A 20,486-nucleotide genomic window follows, 5' to 3' on the forward strand; every position below is an offset into this window, starting at 1 on the left:
GGGCTCCATGGGATGAATCTTTTCAAAAGATCATATGGTGCTAGAAAATGAAGAGAACTCCAGCTCGTGAGGCATAACTATGTATTGATTAATTCAAGTTTGTAAATTTTGAAACAGGTATGTTAAGGCTAAGCTCTTCTTTCATTTGGCATGATCTTGTCATTATATTCATATCCCGAAATTTACATATATTTTGCTAGTCTCGCAAGTTACAATATTCTCTTTAGCGGGACTTCATATTCATTTGAGTATTTCATTCTTCTAGTCAAGAGAGTAGAGAAGTTACATATATATAGTATTAAAAGTATTTTCATTACCATCGAGCTATATTCGCTGGGCAGGCCCCTATTGGGCAACCTCTGATCAGATGGTAAGTTATATGACGATCCTACTGTGGCCGAGCGCATATGAGCGAGCCCAGTTGGTCGAGATACAGATCCTAGTATGGCCGAGCGCATATGAGCGAGCCTACTGCGGCAGAGAAGTTATATATATATACCGAGTCTTATAGGGCCGGACAACTATTTTACTTACTATATTGAGAGAATTGAGTCAGTATCAGCAGGTAAGCATATCTTCAGATTATCTTTGACTTCCACCTACTTGCAGTTGTTATATTATCAGTTCAGTTTCAGCTTTCAGTATATTAGCTTACATACTCAGTACATTATTTCGTATTGATGTTCCTTTCCTGGGGGCGCTGCATTTCATGGGTACAGGTCAGATAGACAGACGAGTAGGCCTCTTCAATACGTGTTGCCCAAGTTCAGCTTGATCGGTAAGTTCCATGCCTTTCGGAGTTTCCGGGTCTAGAGCCTTGTGTATATATTGTATATATACATATATATGTCATGAGTAGGTCAGAGAGTCGTTCCGATCATAGTATATCCATTAGTAGAGGCTTGTAGACATATCTCGTCAGTTAGTGCAGTATATTGGGCTTTCAGGCCTTGTATGTATATTTGGTCGATTTGGCAGCTGTAATAAATATGACGGCCTTGTCGGCCAAGTTATATATTGATATTTAGTCAGCATTCGCTGTCGGCTTGCAATGTGGCCCATGGCCAAAAGTATGACATTATATGTTTAGAGTCCCTTAGTTGCAAGTTGGTACACAAGGATAGGTGAGACACTAGGTGCCAGTCTCGCCCCCCAAGTTCGGGGCGTGACAGAGTTGTCCTCCCAAATGTCATAAACCCGATTTTGCGAGAAAAAGGGGGCACGACATCATGGCGACTCTGGTGGGGATTTTAAGCTTTTACCAATTCAGACTATTATTATTTATGCTTCTTTATGTGCAATTATTTGTTTATTTCTTTCAAGCATTCAATTTTCTTTTCGATTGCAAAACTGACTTGTCTTTCTGTGTCTTTCCTTTATTTCTTTTACTGATTTCCTTTACTGCTTTCCTTTATTACTGCTTTAAATTATGAAGAATTGTTGTATTTACTGCTTTCTCAACGTGCAAATGCGTGACAACCTACTTTAGTTATTGCATAAACATGTTTTCAACATCATATTCCACTCGTGCCAAACAAAATACCATAGCAACACTTATAATGAGTGGTTGCGCTCTTTCGATATTATCACCCCCCTAAATCCGGCAAAGGCATATTTGTGGTAAAACCAGTCGATCAACGGTGTAGTCGACGATTTTGCGCCTTTCCCTCTTGAGTTGTCCTCTCAAGGGTACCAGTCTAAAACCCCATAGAAACCTTACTCTGTTTAATTGTGCATGCATCATGGTCAAACCTAGTCGAGTCAGTTATGTTGTCCGCATAATGACTCTTTAAGATAGCCTTGTCCAAAGTCCATTGGGTTTTCCTAAAACCCAAACGGACACTACCACGTTTTGTGCATTTATTTGGAGAACTAAATGTTTTTATGCCAATTATTGATATTTAATAGTCGAGTCTGGTGGAGGTAAGGGCATAACCATTTTGTCTTGCAGAAATATGAGGTAGGAAGTCCCCAGATTCGGCATGGTCACCAACATCCACCCAAAATTGCTAAGCTGGTGGGAGGATCTTCATTCCAGTGATAAGACTCTTGTCCGGAAATACCTAGGAAATCTACCTTCTTTCCTGGAAATCCATCCTAACAACAAGATCATAGAAGTTGCTACTCTGTTCTGGGATTGTGATAGGTCTATGTTCCGCTTCGGGAACATTGAGATGACACCCCAACTGGAGGAAATAGGATGATTAGCTGGTATACCATGGGAAACTCCGAGTTTGTTAATGCCGAAAAACCGCAAGGGTAGGGGTTTCCTCAAAATGATGGGTCTAAAGAAGAATCCAAACTTGACATGCTTGAAAGAGTCATATATTCCCTTTGATTATTTGTACGAGAGGTATGGTCACAGCAAATCTTACCGTACTTATCCTGACGAGTTCGCCCTCACATCATTGGGGCATATTCATCGAAGGGTCTTTGTCTTCATGTTTTGCTTCCTGGGGATGATAGTGTTTCCAATGAAGAAAGCAAGGATCCACACTAGGCTAGCTATGGTAACCAAAACTCTAATGGAGGGAATTGGTGGGCAACCATTCAGCATAGTGCCCATGATCATTGCAGTGATATACCGAGCCTTGGAGAAGTGTCAATAAGGAGCCAAACATTTCGAGGGCTGCAATTTGCTACTCCAGCTCTGGCTCATGGAGCATCTCCAAAGGGGTGAATATCGGCAAGATATTCAACAAAGGGATTGGGATGATCACATAGCCTTCCATCATCCAAGACGAATGAACTACTTGCCCAACATGTTCGCCCAACCAGAAGACGCCAAAGAGTGGTTAGAGCTGTTTGAAAATCTAACTGCGGATCAAGTACAATGGATGTTTGAGTGGTTCCCTACTAAGGAATTCATCACCCAATCCAGCGATGCACCATTTCGGATACTGATCGGTTTGAGAGGAACCTACCCTTACGTCCCTCTCCGAGTTAAGAGACAGGCTGGTAGGAAGCAGGTTATACCAAGGTCGACATGATGAGTCACTTTCGGGCTGAATTTCAGGATGATGATAGCCCTTACAAGTGCCAAGCTCAGCATATGTGGCAATGCAAAATCGTCATGGGAAGGGATACCATCGAGCTAGACAGATACCATGCCGGTTGTACTCCATACTATTCAGGCTGGCTGGAGGATAATCATAATAGTCTAGGTCAACCCGGGTTTGTTCGAGGTCACAGAATCATAGACGAAAAGGCCAAGGCACATGTAAAATACAATCAATTGTGCAAGAGGATTTGGGAATGTGAAAGCGAGCACCGTGAGATAAAAGAAGCCCACCAAAAGCTCATTTAAGAGTGGAAAGACATGGCTATCAGTTCCAACAAGCGACTGGGATATTGGAGCGGGGTTTAGTAAAGCTGGAAAGGAAATTTCTCAAAAGAATCGAGGATTGGCAGAATGCTGAAGGAAATGAGGTCAGACACCTAGCCAGAGCCTACCTGTTACTGGGACTTCGCGACTTGGTGAAGCTGTTCGATGGAGCCAAAGATGCCGAATCTGGGGAAGGTCCTTCAGGGACCAAGTAGATAGGAGTTTATCTGTTTGCTTTATAAAATGTAATAAGGCCAATGGATATTAGTGATTTTCATTTCTTGTTTATTTAGTGTCGATTTTTGATTCGTCTTATTTTCTATCAATAAAATAAGGCCTTTAGCATTCTAAGTTCTCTAAAACAATTTGTCGCTAGGCCTACCTCGGACACAAAGAGGTCTCCAAATTAGGACAAGATTTAAATTGCCGCACTATGTGTTTAAACACTGTAACACTTTTTATGATCCTCACTAACTTGGGTACCTTTTGTTTTATTCTTTGTTTTTGTTTTTATTATTCCCCTCCCCAAAAGTTAGTTCGTGCACTCTAGCATCATCATCCTATTCCACGAGATCCAGGGGCCCTCCATCCACTCCTCCTCTTAGTCCTATCAGAAACAAGAACAAAGGGAAGATGGAAGATTCGAACAACACCAGAAAGGAAAACTCAACTGAACGGGTAGAGGTCAATCATGGTACTCAAGTTTCCAAATAAAGTGCGTCCCAACTCGAGCAGAAACTGTTGAAGTTCCAGGAGGAACTTGATCAAGTTCAGAATCTGGCTAATTTGTCATTTTCCCTCACCACTCCAGAAGTTAATTCCCAAACACTCAGAACCCCACACCTCCAAAAAATATCTTAAAAACACAAAACCATCCTGCTCCTCACCACCACTACAACACATGCCACACCTCCAACAATACTCCATTGCTCATCCCAGAACCGTTGAACTCCACAAATGACCATTTCCATGCTCATCATAATACCCCCATATATATGTGGAGACCGTACCACACTCAACCCAACCTATCTCAAGCACACTCGAATCTAATGATAAAGACTCACTCATCAGGAACCTGGCTGAAGAACTTAAGAAGTTGACTAGCCAAATTCAGGGCGTCGAAGGATGTAAGGGGATTGAAGGGTTGAACAATGAAGATCTTTGTATACAACTCGATGTCGAACTGCCCGAGGGGTACAAACCTCCTAAGTTCGAGATGTTTGATGGTACAGGCGATCCAAGAAGTTCATTTGAGAACATACTGCGACAAGCTGGTCGGAGTAAGAAAGGACGAAAGGATCCGCATGAAACTTTTCATGAGGAGTCTGAAAGGAGATGCTCTGTCTTGGTACATTAGCCAAGACCCGAAGAAATGGTCGAGTTGGGTAAGTATGTCGTCCTATTTCATGGACAGGTTCAGTTTCAACACAGAAAATGCGCCAAAGGTATTCTATATCCAGAACCAAAAGAAGAAGCCCACGTTAACATTCCGTGAGTATGCTACTCGCTGGAGATCAGAAGCTGCTAAGGTCAGACCTGCCTTAGAGGAAGAACAAATGAACAAATTTTTCGCCCGAGCTCAGGACCTGCAATACTATGAAAGGCTAATGTTGATTGAAAGCCATAAATTTATCGACATCATCAAGTTGGGTGAAGGATCAAAAAAGGCATCAAAAGTGGTATGGTTACAAACATTGAAGCCTTACAAGCTACCATTAAGGCCATACAGTCTAGCGGTACGTCCAAGAAAAGAGACGTAGGTGCCATAATGGTTGCACAGAGAACCAAATTCCCTATCAAATACCAAACCTGGCCAATGCCTCCACTCACATATCAGTTACTCTGAACTACCAAACACCCTCACCCTCCTACCAAACTCCACCACCCACTTATCAATCAACTCCACCTCCCATATATCAACCTACCTCACCAAGATATTCCTAACTTGCATATGTCTACCAAGTTACAATTCTCAACCATCCCAATATCAATCTCCTCCTGCACGCCAAAACGTTCCTAAACATCGACCAAATTTTGACCGTAGACCTCCCAAATAGTATACCGCCATTGCTGAACCCATTGACCAGCTATACGAAAGGCTTAAATCAACTGGTTATGTCACCCCTATCCCTGCTATAACCCCTGAGAACCCTTCTCAATGGGTTAACCCAAACAAATCCTATGCATACCATTCCGGCATGAAAGGACATACCATCGATGAATGTCGCTACCTGAAAGACAAGATCCAGGCACTAATTGATAACATGATTATTGTGGCAAAGAAGCCTGCTCCGAATGTCCGCAATAACCCTCTGCCAGACCACAAGGGTGGAGGTGCTCACATGATAAAAATAGAGGATGATTGGGACCCCTAGGGATCGATCGGTTTGATCATAGAAGGCGACGATCCAAAGAAGCCAATAGTCACCCTTAATCCTATTGTAGTCCAGATTCAGCCTTCTGGGGATGCCGAGGTAAATATGTCCATGCCACTTGAGTTTGAAGCACCGTCCTCTGCAAAGACGCCAAGGCCAATTGAAGTCGAATTTATGTCACCAGCAAATGCACCTACACCCTTCGAAATAGCAGTTTTACCGCCTAAGGTACATGCTCCGTTCGGAGTAAAGATAGCCACGCTAATTCCGGTGGTAATGTCTGTTGTAACACCATTCCTTACAAATTCCATACCTTGGGACTACACAGCCGAGGCAAGAAGAAAACGGAATATCAAGTTTGGGAAGGCCATGGTGGCACAGGGTATGACAAGATATCGGTAGGGTTTATACCCCGGAACATTTGGCTGAGTCAAGCAAGCACGCCTCTGGTCGGCCAACCATTACTGAAACCAGGACCGATGATCTCTGGAGAAAGATACAAGCCAAGGAATACTTGGTCATTGATCAACTGAACAAAACGCCGACACCAATTTTATCCTAACTTTGCTACAAAATTCTGATGCACACAATAATGCTTGTTAAAGGTGCTGAGTGAGGCATATGTACCAAGCAACATCACCGGAGGAGAGATGGCAAACATGGTAGGGCAGGTATTGGAAAGTCACAAGATCCCTTTTCACAAAGATGATCTGCCACTAGAAGGGTTGAGTTAAAACAAGGTGTTGCACATCACCGGGCAATGCAAAGATTATTTTATCACCAGAATCCTGATTGAGAGAGGGTCCAGCCTCAACATTTGTCTATTGGTAACACTCAGGACATTGGGAAAGGGGCTACATGAGATCAATGATGGGACTATCAACGTCAAAGCTTTCGACGGTTCCCCAAGGTCCACCATTGGGGAAATCAGCCTATGTTTTCAAATGGGGCCTACTTGGTTCGATGTTGATTTTAAAGTGATAGACGTGACGACATCTTACAATTTGTTGTTGGGACGATCGTGGATTCATGCCGCTGGGTTTCGTAGCATCAAAACTACATCAGGCGGTGAAATTTGAGTGGAACCACCAAGAGGTGATCATTCACGGCGATGGTAGAAATCCCATATACAGTTGCCAGACTATCCCAGCAATCGGAGGCAGAAGAAAGATAGGTGGGGAGACCTATCACCACATCGAGTGAGTCAATGCTGTCGACAAGGACAAATGGTGAGACAATAAAATTGAAAGAATATTAAACTGGAGCGGATAGAACCTAACAAGGGAGTTGTCAAGAACCTCCAAGGAATCGCTTAGCCTATCAAACTAAAGAAACATGGCACCACTTTCGGTCTGGGATATGAGTACACTGGGGAAGAATTCAACAACTGGTCGCCACAATGGCGCAGTCCTTACTATCCGCTGGAGCAGCCAATACCACATTTAGAGCAGACTTTCCAGCCAGCCGATGTTATTTATAGGTTAGAAGAAGAGGAAGCACTGGCAGTAGTGAGGAATTTGTTCCTAGAAGACGATGATATGGATTGTTGTGTTGTTTTCGAGGAGGAGAGGGGGGAAGGCCCTTCCATACAGGTATTAAGTAGAGGAGCATGCCTCAATAACTGGACCAACAGAAACACCAGAGCCTGGAAAGCCTCGGGGTAGCAAGGCTGGACAAGCATTACGTACTATCTTTTGTTTTTACTAGTTGACTTTCCTTTCGCATTTTAAATTTCGCAATAAAATCTTCAATATTAAAAGCAGTTATGGAATTTATCAAAGCATTTCGATTTTCCCTATAAATCTTACTCTTATTAGTTTCTCTCATTACTTTACTTATACAACATTACTATTACCAATCTTGATGAACTAATGATTGTGACATGCAATGAGACAATGCAACAAACGGACATAGATTCAGAGGAAAGATGACATACCAGAAGAGATTGTTAAGGAAGTTGAGAACTTTGAGAACAAGCCTAAGTCCAACCTGGACGAAACTGAGATTGTCAACCTGGGAGATGCGGAAAACGTTAAAGAAACACGAATCAACGTCCCCTTATCACCATCAGAAAAGAAGGAATACACAGAATTTCTAAGGGAATATAAGGACATATTCCCCTGGTCGTATGATGACATGACTGGTCTGAGCACATCTACTGTGGCTCATAAACTACCAACTGATCTAACATGTCCGCCGATAAAGTAAAAGCTCAGAAAATTCAAGCCTGATATGAGTCTAAAAATCAAGGAACAAATCACTAAGCAAGTCAAAGCTAAGGTTCTCAGGGTAGTAGAATACCTAACATGGTTAGCCAATATTGTGCCAGTACCAAAGAAAGACGGAAAGGTCAGAGTCTGTGTCGACTACCGGGATCTCAATCGGGCCAGTCCAAAAGATAACTTCCCTTTTCCGAACATACACATCCTGATCGACAATTGCGCCAAGCATGAGTTGCAATCATTTGTTGATTGTTTCGTTGAGTATCATCAAATCTGGATGGATGAAGAAGATGCTGAGAAAATGGCTTTCATTATGCCGTGGGGGATGTATTGTTACAAGATGATGCCGTTTGGCCTGAAGAATGCAGGGGCCACCTACATGAGGGCCATGACTACCATATTCCATGATATGATATACAAGGAGATAGAGGTGTACATAGATGATGTTATTATCAAGTCCAAGAAAACCACTATCCATATGGAAGATTTGAGGAAGTTCTTCAACAGATTACGGAGGTACAACCTGAAACTGAATCCCGCGAAGTGCGCATTTGGGGTTCTTGCCAGAAAACTACATGGGTTCATTGTAAGTCGCCGAGGAATAGAACTGGATCCATCAAAGGTCAAAGCTACTCAAGAGTTGCCACCGCCAAAAAACAAGAAGGACGTGATGAGTTTCTTGGGGAGACTTAACTATATCAGCCGGTTCATAGCACAATCTACAGTTATTTGTGAGCCAATCTTTAAGATGTTGAAGAAGTATGTCTCTACCAAATGGACTGATGACTGCCAAAAGGCCTTCGACAGAATCAAGGAGCACCTGTCACCACCACCAGTTTTGGTCCCGCCTGAGCCAGATGGACCTCTATTACTCTACCTCGCAGTATTGGGTGGAGTGTTCGGTTATGTTCTGGGGAAACATGATGAAACGGGGAGGAAGGAGCAGGCCATCTATTACCTCAGCAAGAAGTTCACCCCATACGAGGCTCGGTATTCTCTGTTAGAACGTACCTGTTGTGCTTTAACTTGGGTAGCTCAGAAGTTGAGGCACTACATCTGTGCCTACACTACATATCTCATATCAAGGATGGATCGTTTGAAGTACATCTTTCAGAATCCCATGCCTACCGTCAAGTTAGCCAAGTGGAAAATCCTGTTGAGTAAATTTGACATTGTCTACGTAACTCAGAAAGCGATCAAAGGACAAGCACTAGCAGATCACCTTGTCGAGAATCCCGTGGACAGAGAATACGAACCCCTAAAAATGTATTTTCCTAATGAAAAGGTATCATTCATAGAAGCAAATATTGTAGAATACTATGAAAGTTGGAGAATGATTTTTGATGGAGCAGCAAATTTCAAAGGAGTCGACATAGGAGCAGTCCTAGTATCAAAAACCAGCCAGCATTATCTGGTGTCTGCCAAACTCAGGTTTTCTTGCACCAACAACATGGTCGAGTACGAAGCCTGCATCTTAGGGCACAAGATTGCCATTGACGTGAACATTCAAGAGCTGCTAGTAATTAGGGATTCATATTTGCTTATACATCGGGTCCGAGAAGAATGGGCGACCAAGAACTCCAAGATACTTCCTTATCTGCATCATGTACAGGAGTTGAGAAAGAGGTTCACAAAGACAGAATTCCAGCATGTTCCCAGAGTCCAGAATGAGTTTGCCGATGCATTGGCTACCCTATCATCCATGATACAACATCCAGACAAGAACTTCATTGATCCCATTCTGGTAAAGATCTATGATCAGCCAGCTTACTGTGCTCATGTCGAAGAAGAAGCAGATGGAAAGCCTTGGTTTCATGATATCAAGGAATATTTGGCAAAAGAGAATACCCAGAACTTGCGAACACTACTCAGAAGTGCACACTTCGAAGGTTGTCTAACAATTTCTTTCACTACAGAGGAATCCTATATAGGAGGACCCCGTATTTGGGATTACTAAGGTGTGTCGATGTGAAGGAAGCATCTAAACTACTAGAAGAAATCCATATTGGGACCTGCGGTCCACTTATGAACGGTTTTGTCTTAGCCAAGAAGATACTCCAGGCTGGTTACTTTTGGATGACTATGGATATAGACTGCATCCAGTATGTCCGAAAATGCTACCGCTGCCAGATACATGCAGACATGATCAAGGTACCCCCCAAATCATGGTCGTTCGCTGCCTGGGGAATGGATATTATTGGACTAATCGAGCCTGCCGCCTCCGACGGGCACATGTTTATCCTAGTAGCAATTGACTATTTCACCAAATGGGTCGAAGCAGCATCTTACAGAGAAGTAACCAAGAAAGTCATAGCAGACTTTGTCCGTGACCGCATCGTTTGTGTATTCGGGATTCCAGAATCAATCATTACTAATAATAGCTCCAACATCAATAGTGACTTGATGAAAGCAATGCGTGAAACTTTCAAGATCAGACACAAGAATTCTACAGCCTACAGACCTCAGATGAATGGAGTCGTAGAAGTCGCCAATAAGAACATCAAGAAGATACTCAGGAAAATGATAGAGAAGCATAAGGAGTGGCACGAGAAGCTATCATTTTCTTTATTGGGGTATCGCACCACAGTCCACACATCAACTGGGGCAACCCCTACATGTTGGTATATGGTACCAAAGCAGTCATTCCCGCTGAAGTAAAAATCCCTTCCTTGAGGATCATACAAGAAGCTAAGCTTGACGATGCAGAATGGGTGAAGAGTCATTATGAGCAGCTAGCTCTTACAGACGGAAAGAGAATGAATGCAGTTTGCCACGGTCATCACTATCAGAACAGAATGTCCAGAGCTTTCAACAAAAGAGTCAAGCCGAGACAGTTCACATCGGGGCAGCTGGTATTAAAGAAAATTTTCCCGCATCAAGATGAAGCCAAAGGGAAATTCTCTCCCAACTGGAAAGGTCCGTACATGGTTCACCGGGTTCTAACAGGAGGAGCCCTCATACTTGCGGAAATGGACCGAGAAGTCTAGTCAAAGCCGATCAATTCAGATGCAGTCAAGCGATACTATGTGTAATCTTTGTGCTTTCCTTTATGATGTAATTTGAACTACGTCTGACCTGATTCCCTTTTAAGAGGGGATACGTAGGCAGCCCTATGGGTTCAGTCACAATTCAATAAAATTATCATCCCCCCCCCCCATAATTGGAAACTGGGGCAGAATTTTGAGGAGGACCCTCAAAATTCTGAAACAATTTCAGCTACTCATCGCAAGCAATCGTCAGAAGCATTAACCCAATAAACTAGGGCAGAATTTTAAGGATGACCCTCAAAATTCCGTAACAAGAAAGGTCGCAATGTCTTGAACCACGTCGCAGCGTCGGTTCATCTAAAAAAACTATTCTCGATTATTTATTTATGTTATATTTTATTAAATCATGCCTGTTTGTTACTAAAATTGCTCTGTTTAGCAACGCCACCCCAATGATACCTACAGTATCACCAGATCTGAGTCGAGAAGGTCAAGCAAATCCAACAGGGATATGAACTAACCTTCCCTCTACAAAATGTCACGATTTTTCTTTGGATACAGACATTTGGATTGCAAAAGCATCCAACATGCTATACATTCACGAAATAAACGGTGTTCAGGAATACAACTCTCAGAATTGTACATGTTTACCAGCATTTTCTACCCACGCACGCTGGCGATATTCCCTATATCGCAACATCCCCAGCAGTCACAATGTCGCAACTTGCTATCAGCTAAGAAACTCTATTACCATTTGCCCTTTTATTTTTATTTTTGCATTGCATAAGGCTACCATTCTACCTTCCGAGACTAAGCATTGTCTCCATCTGCATTTCCTGCATTATATAAGGCTACCATTCTGCCTTCCGAAACTAAGCACTGTCTCCATCTGCATTTCATGCATTGCATAAGGCTACCATTCTGCCTTCCGAGACTAAGCACTGTCTCCATATGCATTTCCTGCATTGCATAAGGCTACCATTCTGCCTTCCGAGACTAAGCATTGTCTCCATATGCATTTCCTGCATTACATAAGGCTACCATTCTGCCTTCCAAAACTAAGCACTGTCTCCATCTGCATTTCCTGCATTGCAAAAGGCTACCATTCTGCCTTCCAAGACTAAGCATTGTCTCTATCTGCATTTCATGCATTGCATAAGGCTACCATTCTGCCTTCCGAGACTAAGCACTGTCTCCATCTGCATTTCTTGCATTGCATAAGGCAACCATTCTGCCTTCCGAGACTAAGCACTGTCTCCATCTACATTTCCTGCATTGCATAAGGCTACCATTCTGCCTTTCGAGACTTATCAATGTCTCCATCTGCATTTTCTGCATTGCATAAGGCTACCATTCTGCCTTCCTAAACTAAGCACTGTCTTCATCTGCATTTCCCGCATTGCATAAGGCTACCATTCTTCCTTCCGAGACTAAGCACTGTCTCCATCTGCATTTCCTGCATTGCATAAGGCTACCATTCTGCCTTCCGAGACTAAGCATTATCTCCATATGCATTTCCTGCATCACATAAGGCTACCATTCTGCCTTCCAAAACTAAGCACTGTCTCCATCTGCATTTCCTGCATTGCATAAGGCTACCATTCTGCCTTCCAAGACTAAGCATTGTCTCTATATGCATTTCATGCATTGCATAAGGCTACCATTCTGCCTTCCGAGACTAAGCACTGTCTCCATCTGCATTTCCTGCATTGCATAAGGCAACCATTCTGCCTTCAGAGACCAAGCACTGTCTCCATCTGCATTTCCTGCATTGCATAAGGCTACCATTCTGCCTTTCGAGACTAAGCAATGTCTCCATTTGCATTTCCTGTATTGCATAAGGCTACCATTCTGCCTTCCTAAACTAAGCACTGTCTTCATCTGCATTTCCTACATTGCATAAGGCTACCATTCTTCCTTCCAAGACTAAGCACTGTCTCCATCTGCATTTCCTGCATTGCATATGGCTATAATTCTGCCTTCCGAGGTTTAGCTCTACCTCCATCTGCACTTGCATGGCTGAAAGATCGCCGCTTTATCTTACACTTCCATAACTGAAAGATCGCCGCTTTATCTTACACTTGCATGGCTGAAAGATCGCCGCTTTATCTTACACTTCCATGGCTGAAAGATCGCCGCATTTTGCATTGCATAGGCTAAAAGATCTCCAAATAATGAATCTCATGGCCTGAAACACCGCCAAATTATCCAAAGGCATCATTGTTTGGAGGCACCATTTTTATGACCCGAGAACGTCATGTCATGGCCTGACGATCTCCTTTACTCTTTTGCATATCATTATTTAAAGGCGTCATAGTTCGGAGGCATCATTCCTATAGCCCGAGACCATCATTTCATGGCCTACAAATCCTTTATTATACGCTTCATGGCCCAGGACATCATGGTCCGAGGATATCATCCTAACCATCCAAAGACAGCATTCATGGTCCGACGGGAACTTGCATCATGTTTAAATTTACGCACAATGTATGCTTGTATTGCTTATTTGTAGGTAAACCGGTGAGAAACGACTATAATCAGCAGGAGAGATCTCACTCCAGTTCCCGCAGTCCTATTAGACCTTAACCATTCATCCCGATTTGAATATTGCACCCGTTCTTGAAAAGGCCTCCATCGGCATACTCCACCGACGGATCCTGAAATACATATGCCTTGATTCCTATAAGACCAGGGATATGTAGGTAGCTCAGGAGCCAGAGCATGGCTAACCTCTTCAAACCATTTCACTCGGTCAAAAATTGGCAATCATATCTTTACCCGAGAACTCTTTCATCTTTCCAGGGTAAAGAGGGGTAGCTGTTGATACCCAATTTTTTCCTGTATTTTTTATATGAAAAATATCTTTCAAAATAGCATGTATATGCATATATAAGTATTTTCCAAGGTCCTCTTGTTTTTCTTAATTTTTCAAAGATTTCTAAGTCAATTTACTGCTCTGTTTTATCAAGGAAGACCCAATAATTGTCCCCAAAATTAATATTTTTGGTGATTTATTTATTGTATTCTCATGTTTATATTAAAATATAACTAAAATATTTTGTCACACATTTTTACAAATTTATTTGGTATTTTAAGGATAAGATTGCGTAATTGCAATATTAGCCATTTTTATGTTTAAATCCGTCTCATGTTTATAAAATGGGATTTTGTATTTTAAATTGATAATTATACGATGTAAGTCATTTTAGATCTTTTAATTTATTTTCAGAAATTTGTTTATTATTTTTTATAAAATAAATGGGGAAAAAGGGGCTATTTAACTTATAGCTACATTTGGCCTTTTAGTTTGGCCTAATTAAACCCAATACCCAACCCAAATTAAACCAACCCAAGATCCAAGCCCAATCCTAAATCTACCCGACACAACTCGGACTAAATCCTGGTCGTTGATCATTTTTGATCAACGATCCAGATTCGCCCATACCAAATTGAACCAAACGACCCCCCAAGACCCCTCTCATTCCTCACTGAACCGACTCTCTCTATCTCTCTATCTCTGGTTCTCTCTAGAACCTTCCCCCTTCCCCTCCTCTCCGATGAGTTCCATCCATCTTCTCCGGCCACCTCCTGGTCTAAATCCATGGTGGTTTCACCACCCACCAACCTTCTATGGCTCCTCACGCCTTGTTACTGAAGTCTCATGACTTGACCACAAAGAACTGGGTCCAGACCCTTGTTGATTCAAGTTTCATGGCCATCTCCGGCCTTGCTCCGGAAAATCATGTCTGTTTTGAGCCTGGCCTCGACTCCTCCTGCTTAGATCCAAGCCTTTCTCACCGTTTGAGTTTCTCTGAAACCCTAGCTTTTGAGGTTTTTTCGATCTCTGTAGATCTATTCCATATCCATGTTTTCCCTAAGCTTTTAAACAATTTTCTAATATTTTTTTCAAAAGTTATGAAGCCTTTATTTTCCGATCTAGGGTTTTTAGAAGTTTCTCTGATTTTTCTTTTTCTTTTGTGTGCTTCTTCTACTATGTTTCTTCTACTGTGTTATTCATGTTTATTCTACTACATTTCTTCTACTGTGTTATCGTTAAGTTTCTGCTACAATGTTCTTATCAGTTTCCTCTTCTGTGTTTTTAAATTTCTGCTACTGTGTTCTTAATCAGTTTCTTCTACTATGTTTCTAATTAGCTTCTTCTACTATGTTTCTTTTACTGTGTCTTGCATGTTGTTCTTTTACTATTCTTCTCATGAGTTTCTACTACTGAAAGAGCATGCTAAGGGTCTCAGTTCCTTTCTGAAACCTCTGAACCTGTTTCGATTAGTATATTTTCCTTGATTACTTGTCCGCTCACCTCTACACTCGATTGATGGTAAAAACCTTAGAATTTGGGGGTTCATCTGAGTTCTGAGACCATTGGCTATGTGATTTGCTTGTGCTTCATCTCTGAACTTGCCTGATTTCAAAAACCCTAATCTTTTGGACCTATTTGAGTTCCTGAAGTTGTTTCATCTACTGCTTCATTAAGTTTCAAAATCATTGTTTCAATTTGTTTCTTCATATGATTCTGACTTTTGCTAAACTCTATAAGACCTTCCACTTAACCCTTTTCGCATGATTGATACTTGTGTGCTCTTTATATGTAATGAACTTCCCTCTTAAAGGGCTTTCAATTTTTTATTAATTTCATACTTCCTTTTGTATAAGTTTGATTGATTTCTTTCCTTGTTTGTTGACTGCCCTATTACTCGACATAAGTTAAAAACTTTTCTCAGCTTTTCTGACTTGGTTCATTCATGGACCAGTGATTACAAAACCTCTGATCCTTGATTTACTGACTACTAATTGATTTCTTTTACCTTATTTATGCAACCGTGTATTTCAAAGCTCTGCTCCTAAAATAAACTTCTATGTATTTACCCCTAATTGCCTACTTTGTACAAGATGTTTAATTGATTTCTTTCCTTAAATAGTTTTACCTTTTGTGTCTGAATTCCTTAATTAAAGGAAGTCTTGTGTTGATTGATTCTTAATTGACATCTAGTTCCTTAATCATTTTCTTACCTTATTTCTACCTGTTTTTCGCACTATAAATACACGGCTCTTTCATTAGCACACCATCACTCATAGTCTTTCTAAACTTACACTTACGCGCAATAGTATTCTCTCTTATTGTCTGTACTGTGGCCTATTTACAAGGCCAACTGCTTTTCTCTATATTTTTTTGTGAAACTGGTATGTCCTGATTTAAGCTTTAGCGCCACAATAAAGTGTTTATTTACTGCTTTCGTATCTATGTGTACTCACTGTTTCTGTATAGATAAACACTTACTTTAGCATGCTGATTTCTTTCTGCCTATTCTATTTTGAATCCCAAACCCCTGCCCCCCCCTATGTGTTTGAGCTATGGTTTAAGACATGGAAATATGCAAATTATTGTCCATGAATTAAATTTGATCCCTTGGGATCCTAGCCTCTAAATAGTGTGTTCTAACAGGCTTATGGGTATGCTGGCATTCTCCATTGCTGGGCATGCCCACAGCCTGCCCTTGCCTCTTTCAATTTCCCTATTCCCCCTGAACCCCTTATGTGTACTTATCTGTAGCTATTTCCCCCTCCTTTCCCCTCTTTTAGAATTCTATTTCTGCACTTGCACACTCTCCTAGTCTTTAAGTTTTGGCCCTCTCTTGTGAGCCTTGCCTTGGCATCCTTTGAGCTCCCTCTGAACTTGGACACTTGAGGGTTGGCCCTTCCATACTGAACTTGTCCTAATCTAATAATACATTTGGGTGTGAGCATTGCCTAGAGTCCTTTTTGAGGCTCTTAGGGAAATTTGACACACTCGAAGGGGAAAAGGCTTTGGATTTTGATCTTATGGAGTTGGTTTACCTCATATTTCAGACATGAAGTCTGAATCAGGCTCTCCTTTGGTTGTACTTTTATATACATTTTTTTGATGTATTTTACTTTATTCTGGTTGTAATAAACTCTTGGGGATGGCTAGTGAAAAAGGCGGGTAACTATGTGTGCAAAGGGTAGACACCATGCCTATAGGTCATTCTAAATTCTACAACTCTCATACAGAAATCATGCCTATAAGTCATTCTGAAATCTGCATGCATATAGAAATCATTCTTATAGGAATCATGTCCATAAGTATCGAAATCTTAATTCTGCATATGCATATAGAAAATATGCCTATTGGCCCTTATGAATCTTGTTTATTCATTTTCATCTAGAAATCATGTTCATAGGTTTTACACAATCAACTGCATATTGATATCATGTTCATGTTTTAAAACAAATTATGCCAGTTAGAAACCATGTTTAGAGGTTAAAACCCATCTTATGCATTTAGATATCATGTCTTTAAGGTTTCTGCAATTTTAGCATGTCTATAAGGCTTCTGATCAACTACGCATAGAAAACATGTCTATAGGAATTATTAAGTGAATCTGAAATGCTTCGTTCACGTCTAGAGCTAACAAGTAATAACAAGGATCATCATTTGCAGAACTCATGACCTTCGTAAAAACTTGCTTTTTTTAATAATCCGACAAACTTTTTAACCAGTATGTATTCAGTTTATTATTATTGCTTTCTGAATTCAGTAGATATCATGCCTATAGGATCCTTGTCCAACACTTAGGCAAGCCTTAGGGAAAAGTTATAAACTGAAGCCATGCTATTAACTACAACCAGCAGGCAGACCTGATTCGGGCTTCTTATCAGAATTATGTAATAAATCAGTCTGCCTCAACCTTTAAGTTCTTAATCAGACCATAAACAGTATGTGAAAGTCATGCTACTTATGTGCTTTCTTTGTTCAAGGAGGTATATCTGAGCCTTTTCTTGTTATGTGCTTTCCCCTAACTTGCTATACATATTTTTCTATGTCGCCTTAGAATTTTGCCTTTGAAACTATAAATAAGCCTAATATCCCTCCTCCTTAGGATTAGTAGTCCTAAATGTCTCCGGAACTGATAGGATTGGGACGAGTAATAGTATGCGATAAGTAAAGGAGACTATTCCGCACTTTAATACCTTAACAGTTGGGAAAGGGTAGATATGGATATGATGTCCACGCGATAACGTCTCGTGTAGCCCCTCACTGAGGAGTGATTACCGGATGTTGTGTGGGGTGATCCATATTATTAATAAACCTAGGACCCCCCGTTTCCCCTTTGTTTCTTTGTTTCTTCTAAATATTTCAAACTATTTCTTTTAAGAAAATTGGCTTCCTTTTAATTCTTTCCAATTTTGTTTGTAACCATTATGTGAAAATCCCCTCTTATTTGAAGCTTTATTTGCCTACATGTTATTTGCACCTAAATTCACAACAATAGTCTGGTCGGGAACTACACTAGTAGATCTTGAGGGGTGCCTAACACCTTCCCCTTGGGATAATTTCAAGCCCTTTTCTAATCTCCGGTTACTCAAATCAAACCTTCTTGGTGTCCAAATGCACCTTAATCATTAGGTGGCAACTCTTCAATTAAAACCTAAAAATTCCCAAAAAAGGGAATGAGTTGCCCTCCCAAATGTCATAAATCCAATTTCCTGAGAAAAAGGGGGTGCGACAACCACATGGTCGAAATTCGAAACTAGGACCAATTCCCGCTTACTCGTTCTCTCTCATAATAAAATATGTGATTTGCATCAATATTCGACCTCAGATCAAGGTCAAAATCTCTAAATTACAAAATCCTAAATTTACCCAACAATCCTATCTCTACTCTATGAAATCTTAGATTAGGGATGAAAATCTATGAAAAGTAATCAAAATTGATCAAAAACAAGTTAAAGTTATTAACCTATTCAGTTAGAATGAATTTGCTCTACAAAATCACCTCTAAGTGTAGTCTATGTCTCAAAGATGGAATATGATAAAATATATCCCGAAATCCCAAACATTATTCTCAATTGAAGAGGTCACAACCACAAACTTTTTTTCGTTATTGCGACAAGAGAACCTGCCACTAATCTACTGACCTTGCAATTGCGACCTATGTATCCCTATTGCGGACATCTCAAATATGACGTGCACCTCACACATGCGAAGAAAGGACCATCGCAAAAGTTAGCTATGCTTCATAATGTGAAGGTGCCTAATTCTCCCCCATTATCGCAAATGCGAGGCTCGTATTTTCAAACATACCATCGCAATTGCGATACCTACAGTACCAAAAATGCACAACTCTATAAAGTCAATTTAAAACTCACCCGAGCCCCCAAAGACCACTCCAACCATCTACGCAAGTATAATAATACCATATGATCTCACTCATAATCTTAATAAATCAAAATACCATCTACAGAAGAATCAAGCATCAAAACTAAAAGATTTCGAATTTCATCACTTTAAATTATGAACTTTCACAATAAGCGCCAAAACGGACTCGGGCCACCCGAGACCCCAACTAAATATGCGTACAAGTAAAAAATTATCTGACGAGCTTAACTGAATTGTCAAAACACTGATCCGAGATCATTTCTCAATAATGTTGACCGCGGTCAACTCTAACCATTTTAAAGCTAAAAAATTAAGTTTTCCTTGAAAATCCACACTTAAACTTTTGGAAAATTAAAACAAATCATGCATGCAATTGTAAATTACTGAATAAAGCTATATAAAGTCTCAAATCACGAAATGGAAATATAGAACTCAAAACAACCTATTGGGCCAGTACATTCTCTATCTATAAAATGAGGAATGTTCATCCTTGAATAGACATAGAAATATACATGAACTGGTAAAGTGAGTCGGGTATCTATTCCTTATACCAGATTCGGACTCCCAAGTAGCCTCATCCATCGGCAGACCTCTCCAAAGCACCTTCACAGATGAAATATCATTAGATCTCAGCTTTTGAACCTGCCGATCTAGAATAGCTACCGGCTCTTCTTTATAAGTCAAGTCCTCATCAATATGCCCCGTGATGAAGTCCAATACATGTGACCTATCCTCATGATACTTCTGAATAATAGAAACATGAAATACTGCATGTGCCCCTAATAGGCTGGGAGGCAATTCAAGCCTATAAGCAGCTTTCCTAATTCTTTCTAAGATATCAAGTGGGCCAATAAACCTCGGGCTCAACTTGCCCGTCCCCCCAAATCTCATCACGCTCTTCATAGGCAAAACTTTTATAAGTTTCTTCTCGCCCTCCATATAAGCCACATCACGAACCTTTTTGTCTACATAACTCTTCTGCCTACTCTGCGTTGTATGAAGGTGGTCCTAAATCAATTTCACCTTATCCAAAACAACATCCTAGCCTCACCAGGCCTAAACCAACAAATAGAAGAAAAACATCGCATACTGTATAAAGCCTCGGATGGCGCCATCTGAATGTTGAACTGCTAGCTATTTTTGGGAAATCCACCAATGATAGAAAATGGTCCCGCTGGCCTCCAAAATCAATAACACAGGACCTCAACATATCTACAAAAATCTGGATACTCCGCTTAGGCTGGCCATCTATCTGCGCATGAAATACAGTTTTGAGCTCCACCTACATGTCCAACTCACATTGAACATATTTTCAAAAGTGTGAAGTGAATTGAGTGCCATGGTTTGAGATGATAGAAAGAGGCACACCATGTAGATGAA

The 20,486-nt window shown here is 40.9% G+C and overlaps 1 protein-coding gene across 1 annotated transcript; it reads right to left on the bottom strand.

Moving 5' to 3' along the window:
• Positions 1-13,491: 13,491 nt before the first annotated feature.
• Positions 13,492-20,045, bottom strand: LOC138889527 (uncharacterized). The gene is made up of 3 exons (XM_070172848.1): positions 19,658-20,045; positions 13,688-13,747; positions 13,492-13,589 (listed from the first exon to the last, which is right to left on the bottom strand). Exons 1-3 carry the CDS (start codon positions 20,043-20,045, stop codon positions 13,492-13,494), a joined length of 546 nt encoding a protein of 181 aa, XP_070028949.1.
• Positions 20,046-20,486: the final 441 nt, after the last annotated feature.

The sequence above is a fragment of the Nicotiana sylvestris genome, chromosome 4 (assembly GCF_000393655.2).
Source record: "Nicotiana sylvestris chromosome 4, ASM39365v2, whole genome shotgun sequence".
NCBI lineage: Eukaryota > Viridiplantae > Streptophyta > Magnoliopsida > Solanales > Solanaceae > Nicotiana > Nicotiana sylvestris.

Coding starts and splice junctions, on each gene's coding strand:
- LOC138889527 (XM_070172848.1), bottom strand. CDS start 20,045: ATGGAGGGCGAGAAGAAACTTATAAAAGTTTTGCCTATGAAGAGCGTG. Junction 13,748..19,657: donor TACTTGGGAGTCCGAATCTG/GTATAAGGAATA, acceptor TAAAAAATACAG/GAAAAAATTGGGTATCAACA. Junction 13,590..13,687: donor AAAGATGAAAGAGTTCTCGG/GTAAAGATATGA, acceptor CTGGTCTTATAG/GAATCAAGGCATATGTATTT.